The sequence below is a fragment of the Sycon ciliatum genome, chromosome 3 (genome assembly GCF_964019385.1).
Source record: "Sycon ciliatum chromosome 3, ocSycCili1.1, whole genome shotgun sequence".
Classification (NCBI taxonomy): domain Eukaryota; kingdom Metazoa; phylum Porifera; class Calcarea; order Leucosolenida; family Sycettidae; genus Sycon; species Sycon ciliatum.
The window spans coordinates 16218463-16227099 of record NC_088645.1 but is presented as its reverse complement, the minus strand read 5'-3'; the positions used below and the strand labels follow the sequence as shown (position 1 = coordinate 16227099).

Genomic DNA, 8637 nt, shown 5'->3' with positions numbered 1-8637 from the left:
AAACAGCAGCAGCAGCGACATCAGTAGCAGAAGCAAGCAGGGAGATAGTTACTTCCGAGGGTGATCGAGATGATGGCAAGTAAGGGAAAGCAAGCAAACTGGGATAAGATAGAACAAGATGAGTACAAGAGACTTGAAAGTAGCAGTAGTGACGTTACTAACCTGTGACATGTTGATTGTGCCAGTTTCCTTGAAGGCAGCCAAGCCCACTAATGCCTGTGTGCTCTCTTCCTCTTCCGCTGGAGCACGCGTTTTCCGAATCTTGTTTAAATAATGAAGAATATGCTTGGCTGTCACTGACGATTCTTTCTACAAGCGTCAAGCAGGCAAAGAACATAAAACAAACAGTAGTTCTGTCTGCTGATTGCCTGTGTGTGACACTCTGAGTCACAGCAAGTTTAAAGTATACTTCTCTGCATGTGTAAAACAAAACAGAATGTAAACAGGTGACTGCTCCTAACATGGAGCTCGCATGGTCTGCCGACTGATAAACACTTGACTGACTCATGACAGCTGTCTGAGGAACACAAGCACATTAAACTTTCTACTCGACAAGCCAACAAGAAAACACCACTCTCTGGTCAATACACACTGTCCAATGTGCTTCCCGAGTGTTTGAGATGGCAGTTGTGAGAATGTTTTAACATACGATTGATTGACACGTTAATAAGTCAATGGATCAGCACGCACACAAAATTAAACAAGCAAGCATCACTAACCGAAAGCTTTGCCATCGGCAATTCAAAATTGTTATTCCGGGCAACATAGAGTAGGCATCTGCATGTGAACATTGTGCACATACAAGCACACATACCCACACGAACACGCACACACACACACACGTGCAGTCGTGCACACACGCACACATAAGTTATGCGCACACACATGGAAAAAGGAAAGGGACACAAGGATACAAGTTATGAGAAAATCTTTTTTTTCCTTTTTACATTCATTATTGGCTCAACATCCGCGTTTTCTTGCAAACAGTTTGTCTTTGATGCACCCCTGGATGTGCTTTAACTCCCACAGGAAGTGCCTACGAAACTGGGAATCAACACATTTTTATGTCACCTCATTCTTATAGTTGAGTGCTGTTCAGTTTGTGGTGGTTTGGTTAGCTTAGGTTTACTCTTTTACTTTTAAAGTAATTAATGGTGAGTGCCATGTGCTGGATCTTGACTGTGTGCTGCGATTGAAGTCTGTTGCATTTCAATCCAGAGAGCAAAAGAAACTCTTCTGATCTGGATTCAATAGTCTCAAAGATTAGAAAAATATTCGAAAAATGCACTGATTTTTACGAGAGGGCCACAACGTGTGCACACACTTTTCACAAGGCCACAGTTCCACAAGACAATGCAAGCGCGTGCATTGTGCCAGGGGTTGGACTTCACCTGGTACCACTAAACATGTAGCTACAACAGAAAGAACAAACATCCAAACACTAGAAGCGTTCAACAGCACTGGCACGACAGCCTTTTTCGGCAGCTGACAAACAAAATCACATACGATCAAAACATACGCGGGAAGCACCTGCTTCATCGACTTCATGAATCCAGGAGTTTGACGGAAACTGAGCAAAAGATCTTTTGCCTGTAAAGGTGGAAAACAGTTGACAGAAGAGAGACATAGGAAAGCTGAATCAAAGCCTACTGAATAGCAGCACAGAGACTAATATACTCTGCTCTCACTAAGTCATGCACAAGTCACTCCTGGCAACATTCCGGTGTGAATACTATCAAGAGTGTGTAACTATTAGCAGATACTGAAAATTAGTAGTACACAGTCATACACACAGGACTGTGGACATCCTGTTCCATTTACAAACATGTACGACCTATCACGAGTGCGTGCCATAACAACGTGTGACATAACGCGAGCAGACTGTATGCCAAGAGTGAAAGCCATAGAATTGGGAGATTTAGGAGTCACTTCCTACGCTGCCATGCTCTTAGCCTCTGGTAACATCAACAGTACCAGATAGCAGTTAACACCCGTAGCTGATGAGTAGCAGCAGTAACAGTAACATCAAGAGTACATAACGGGGGTTATGTATTCTTGGTAACATCAACACTACTTCTTTTACTGGGCAACGCTCTGAAGAATTTTTCAGAAAATATCAAAACCGAATTTGATATACAAATATAGAGGGGGGGGGGGGGGGGGGGGGAGCAGCACTGTTCGGCCTTCTCATGAAATGGTGGTGGAAGTGTAGAGTCTCATTAATACTTTGATACGTCTAAATGGCCTATATGTGTGAACAGCACTGCAGGAGAGGTGAAGCAAGCACACATTCCTGGCTTACCTCTTTAATGAGACTACCTGATAAACCTAAATTACCACCGATTGTACGACACATTGCGGCATACTGTAGCATAATAGGACAGAGAAAGACGTACACGCACACACACACAATCACGTGCATGTGCATTCACACGTACCCATGCACACATGCATGCATAAACATAACATACACACATACATGTCAAAAGAGCAGATTCAGATACCAATCTAAAAGTCTGATAGCTTCATAATTAATTCTATTAGGGACTCTCTCTCTCTCTCTCTCTCTCTCTCTCTCTCTCTCTCTCTCTCTCTCTCTCTCTCTCTCTCTCTCTCTCTCTCTCTCTCTCTCTCTCTCTCCCCTCTCTCTCTCTCTCTCCCTCTCTCTTTCTCTCTCTCTCTCTCTCTCTCTCTCTTTCTTTCTTTCCCGACAATCTGACCAGGATTGCCTCCTTTCAGCACATCAAACACGCCAATATAGACAAAATTGTGCATGACTTAATCAGAGAGAATACAGCAAGAAATACAGAACACTGTGTGCATGTAGACATACGCAGCAAATAACAGTAGAACCACTACACACAGACAAAATGATACTTACTCGTTTATCCGTGCGTTCTTTTTGCGGTACATTGCGCTTGACCTGATGTCCAGAGACAGTTGTCAGTCCGGATAACATGGCCATATGACCAGCGGCAGTTTGACCCTCGCTATGACCACACCATTGCTGTGACATTGCCTCGGCACTGCTCGGTACGGTGGCAGATGAAAACTCCACTCCATCGACGATGGTACCACACTCCAGGCATACCTTATGGGATGAAAACACCAAAAGCAGTGCTAACAAAATCAACGGGAGCAGCAGCAGTAGTAATATCACAAGATGTGGCTCTGGCAGCAACCACAACAAGAACAGCAAATCTACATGTATTTTGCCTTTGGTGGAAATGCTTATAGCATGCCAGTCTTCTTCAAAGTAATCTATAGTGTGGCACTACCCTATACGATCTCACTACTACATGTTTTCAAAGTACTATAGGATACAAATCCATGACGCACATGTACCTCCTATAACAGACTCTTTTAAAAAATTTAACAGCCTGTTGTGTTCGAACTGAATCTCTCCAGCTTTACATTGCCCAGCGGGGACTCATGCACTCGGCCACCAGGCATCTTATTTAACAGATCTCCCTGCTCATCTACTCGTTTAACAACCAGCTACTACCACTTGATCACTGTGATCAGTCATCTCGTACAATACTCTGTGAAGAAGAGGTTGGTGCGACTTTGGCGATACTTAGGGAATTGTGTGTCGCTCCCTATGTGGGCGCTCACGCTTTGAGCAGAAAGTGGTGCTTTCTTGCAGGTTTGCCGAGTGGAAGGTTCGATGGACTTCTCGTGTGCTCTGAATGTCGGTTGTGCGTCAATCGAGTGAGACTCAAGTCGGCAGGAAAAGCACGAGCTCCCACGTAGGGAGCGACATACAATTCCCTAAGTATAATACTCATCACAGCCATGCATACACATGCACACGTTGCTGATTGTGCCTATATATTAGTATTCTTGGCAATCAAAATAATAATACTACATCCTCCTGACTGTTCATAGTTGAGCTACCGCTCAGGAGAGTGGTAACTATGCATACATGGCAGGGATTACTAGTAATCAAGATAGCACAGCGGAGGGCCATCGGTATTCGGTGCCTGTCGCCAACTCAACTCCTTTTCCACGAGAACCCAAAACTGGTGGGAAGCTCTGCAGCATCAACGTTGGCAAATCGCCATCGATGCTGATATTAAATTGTTTCTAGCAAACTGTGACCAAGGTGACTTAGGCCTGATGTATAATACTATAGTGCATGTAAAAATTCGTGACTGCACGCGGTTCGCAATGGACTGCATAAATCAGACACGCCCAACGGGAATTGGAACGGACAGCCTGGGAGCAAAACCCACACTGCTTCACGTTTAACCTGCCCACGTCGTCTCTTTATGCTACGACTCCCTGATGTGCACAATACCGTCACTATTGCAGATCATACGCAACAGACAAATGTTACAAGATACTACAGTCCATTTCAAAACTATAGACGCGTACCTAGGCAAAAACCGTTATGCCAGCATCTATACCACATAAAGAATCTGTGATCACTTTGTGCATAAATTTTTCCAAATCGGGCGTCTGTTATCCAATCGTTTAGAAACTATAATTATGAGAGTAATTGTGGAGCGATCCTGAGCAATATTCCGAAAACTATTCTCAAAAAGTTCCAGCCAAATTTGAAATATTTCAAAAACCCTACGCGTCTAGACTATAGTTTTGAAATGGACCTGTACAATGGTACTTGGTAGTACTACAATTTATACACAGCATTGAATGAATTAGAGTGCATCACTTTCGCACAGGATAACCATTTTACATGGTGGTCTTATGCATACCAACTCCGGAGAGAGAACACTCACTCTCTAGACCTCGAAGGGACCAACCCAGTGATTCAGCTTCCAAGTACACAATTTTCAAATACAGTGGAACATTTTTAATCATTCGAACCATTGTAGGAAACGTTCTTTAAGCAAAGGGTATACAGCTGCTAAGCACGCCGCCTGGTGCCCTTGAGGAGACGGTGAGTTGGCTAAATATCTTACCAGTCGTCCGTCGACTCCATTGTCTTCAAAGTTGGTGGAAGTGTGACAGTTGCTGCATAATCGACCCATACTAAATTTGATATCAGCAGACAACACGTGTACGCAATATCACTAGTCGCCACACTGGTCTACACGAGGAGGAACGACAGGTCACAGTGCTCTGAAATATGCCTACACTTTAGTACTCCAAAAAGCAAATACCCGACATTCACAACCAAATCATGCCTTTTCATTAGGTTCATGGTTCCACAATGTCAATGGAGAAAAGAAGTTTTCTTCAAGTAAAAAGTTTGCTTTGAACAGATCCACAAAAATCTGTACGAGAGCATGATGATACGTCATGCATGCATCATAATCATTTCCCGCGGCCTGTTTTTTTTGCAACGAAAAAAGCGTGATCGTGTTTTCTTCGTTTTCAAAGGCCACTTCCTTCTCGCTCAACGTAACATAATGTACATGAACACAAACTGGACAACAGTTCGTGTTCATAATCAGTGCTTGAGCAAGTCCTTGAGATAGAATTTTGTATGGTAGTGACTTTTTGTTGAGATGGATAGCATAGACGAACGATGCAGTCCAATGAAGGAACAGTATGACCAATGTTTCAACAGCTGGTACGGAGAGAAATTTCTGCATGGTAATTCCACGTCTGACAATTGTCAAGAGCTTTTCAAGACTTATCGAGAATGCCTGACGGTAAGATCTAGGAATACGTTGTATGAATGTATTTGAGTACGGAATTCATGCCCTTCCCAAGTTGTTATGTGATGCCCATGTTCCCTGTGGTGAGAGAATTTGTTTTTGCACGTTATAAAGTAAAACATTTTTGTATTCAGAAGGCAGAGTTTTCTAATACTGCAACGTTTTCAACTCAGGGAAAACTGTGGCAGCAAATGGAAAAAGAAATGCATGTGTGTATTGACATAAAATTGTCAGGGTACTAGCAAGATCGAAGTGCACATAACTGGTTATGGTACTAGATACCGTAACGTCATGTATTAAAGCCGGCCTTATTCCTGTACAGGCATTGTGGTGGCCTGGCACATGCGAAACTTCCTAAGCTGGTTGTGTTTCTCAACGCAATTGTATAGCCGGTGGTAACGCGGACGTGCAAACTTTACTTTTTTACTTTATTCCTGTAGAAGCCGATGTCGGCGCTAGGCTTCTATTCGCATCAGGCTTCTATTCAAACCATGTATTTCTATGTATTTCAACACTAAAACCAGGCTTATGTGCCAACAGTGCATTTGAGGGTGAAAAGTCCAAGGATAAGGAGTCTGACATTCGGCCAGTTTTTATGGACTCTGCGTGTATGTAGTTGTGTGTGTAGCTGTGGTGAGGTTGTCACATGTTCCTTTGCGTATGTACAGGTCTGTACAGGGTAATGTTCTATAACTATACTGGTGTTCTCTACTGCCGTGTTGACTTGTGATGCGCAGGAGACGCTGCAGAAACGTGGCTTCGATGTGGAGGAGCTAGAGGTCAGCGTACTGGAGAAGGGTGAGCTGAAACATCTGGACTTGCCGACGGACAAGTCATCCATAGTTCACCGTGATGCTGCAACGATAGCGAACAAAGACGAAGAGAAGTAGGTATGGCTATGGTGTTCTAGGATCAGTACTCAAGACATGCCAGTTATGGCCGGCATTACAGGCCGCATCTACCTACAGGGACTGGAGTTCGAGATTCTAGTGACCGGTGGCCGCACATTCCTATGTGTTACTGGATGATGGAGTAGCACTCTATCCACGCGTACATGTGCACACTGATGACCGTCAGCAGTGGCCTTTGTGACTACCAACATTGTGCGTGTTGTCGTGGAAATGCGCCCCTGATCCACACTGATTCACGACAGTATTTATGAATGCCTTCCCGGATCCCGGCAGTTGTTTCTGTGCTCGTATGGCGCACACTGCTCATGCAACCTGTCATTCCGGGATAGTCATTCGTGCTGTCAATAGTTGACAATTAGTCAAATGAACATGCACGGCCATTCCATTTCCTACTGGATGGATTGAGATTGTATTGTGCTACCATGTCCGACCTATCTCATGGTGCTACCAACACTGCAGCTGGATCATGGACAGTGGCAACCTCTTTTGCCGTGTGCCGGGGATTCCCCCATCTCTAGTTATACACGGCGGCTGTTTCATCGAACCAGTTTCTAGTGCTGGTTGTGTATTTGATGGCATGCAATTGCTATACGTACTGCTTGTACGGGCCTTCTGTTTCTATTGCCATGCCTTCCTCGTCCACAGATAGCATTGCTTCTGTCTGTGTACAGGCACAGAGTGCTTGCATGCAGTACATGCAGGCTTCGAGTGCAGGTTTAGAATCTGACTGCATGTACAGTACTCTTGTGCGTCTGTATTGATTGAGATAAGATCCTACAGTTCATTCAGTTATAGTCGAGTTTCTACGCAGGTCTGTGTATTCCGCTCTTTGCTTTCGGCAAATTGAGCCCTCTACGGACGGTGGATGAGCTTCACATAGTCGAGTTTCTATATTTTCGCTGTCAACTGGAAATGGTCCGAGGATACATTGTATTCCAATGAGTTTGCACAGGTCATCTAGGAATGGGCTTGGATTGATTCTTGCAAGTTCTTGACACTGTGGAGTAGACACATACTATACAAAATATAGTTAGAATCTCAGCCAGGCTGTGTTCAATTTGGCCAGGTTTGACATGACCCAGTGTGTACACTTAGCTATCCAATACCCAATGTGTCGTTTTAGTCCTAAAAAAAGAGGATTTGAGCATACATTCAGTCTGAATCGGATTTTGAAAAAGCGGAGAGCTCAATTATTTCTGAATGTTACTGTAATGGTGTTTTTGTAGATTTTAGAGATTTGTGTTTCTGGGCTATGACTTTGATCAAGAGTAAATAAGCTCCTAAGAGTGTGGAACTCTGCAAATAGCGTACGTCTCTGATGGCCAAATCCACGTTGCCTATTGCGATTGCGTTTTGTACTACGTACAACGGGGCCAAGCGTTTGCGCATGCGCAGTTTGGACATCTGCCATGATCATATTCATGACTCGCATACGGGGAGTGGTTTTCTTCCAGGGTTTGCTTCTGTTACTTGTTAGCACTCCACTGTTCGCTAAGAACAGGCTGGGGGCGTTGAACGTAATAAATAAAAAAACTACGCCACATGATGTGAATTGTTGCCGCCAGCGGACGCCATGATTATAGCAAACCCATGCAGAAGTTCGTACTCTTCGGTGCTTATTTCCTCTTGCCATGGCTATAAGTATAGAACTTTGATTGTGAAAGGTGCCCGAAGTATGTTGAACAAAAGTGAATGCTTTCAACCATATGAATGTACCGGTACTTATACTACGGGTACTAGTATGTGTATTGTGCTCAATGAAATTTGCCACCGTACATAACCCAGTAGAATATCAAGTGCAGTAAAATAGACCAGAGCATGACTGTAGAGTGTTGTGTAGACAGTCATGTAAGCCATGCAGAAATGCACTCTTATACATGACAGGTGAAGGAAGATGAGTTCCTGCCAAAGCCCCAAACCATGCACTGGATGTAGGAGCAGTGTTTAAGCACCCAAGGTAGCATTATTCATCCGATCACTATGCATGACCTGAGGATGGAATGAACACTTCAATGTGCACGGGACCATCGTGTTCAGTACATGTATACACACACACACACACATTTGAGGTCAACAAATCCTATCAGGACCGGAGATAA

The 8637-nt window shown here is 43.9% G+C and overlaps 2 protein-coding genes across 2 annotated transcripts in view; one reads left to right on the top strand and one right to left on the bottom strand.

The window, feature by feature from the left end:
* Positions 1-5193, bottom strand: part of LOC135811566 (uncharacterized) — a 28025-nt gene extending 22832 nt beyond the window's left edge. Inside the window, exons 1-6 of the mRNA XM_065324795.1 lie at positions 4926-5193; positions 2882-3091; positions 2303-2365; positions 1520-1590; positions 720-777; positions 163-309 (exon numbers count right to left, since the gene is read on the bottom strand). Coding sequence (XP_065180867.1) covers positions 163-309; positions 720-777; positions 1520-1590; positions 2303-2365; positions 2882-3091; positions 4926-4994 — 618 coding nt within the window. The 5' untranslated portion in view covers positions 4995-5193. The remainder of the gene's footprint in view (positions 1-162; positions 310-719; positions 778-1519; positions 1591-2302; positions 2366-2881; positions 3092-4925) is intronic.
* A 153-nt stretch (positions 5194-5346) lies between these two features.
* LOC135811565 (TP53-regulated inhibitor of apoptosis 1-like) lies at positions 5347-7471 on the top strand. The gene is made up of 2 exons (XM_065324794.1): positions 5347-5621; positions 6365-7471. Exons 1-2 carry the CDS (start codon positions 5475-5477, stop codon positions 6515-6517), a joined length of 300 nt encoding a protein of 99 aa, XP_065180866.1. The 5' UTR covers positions 5347-5474; the 3' UTR covers positions 6518-7471.
* The last annotated feature ends 1166 nt before the right edge of the window (positions 7472-8637 follow it).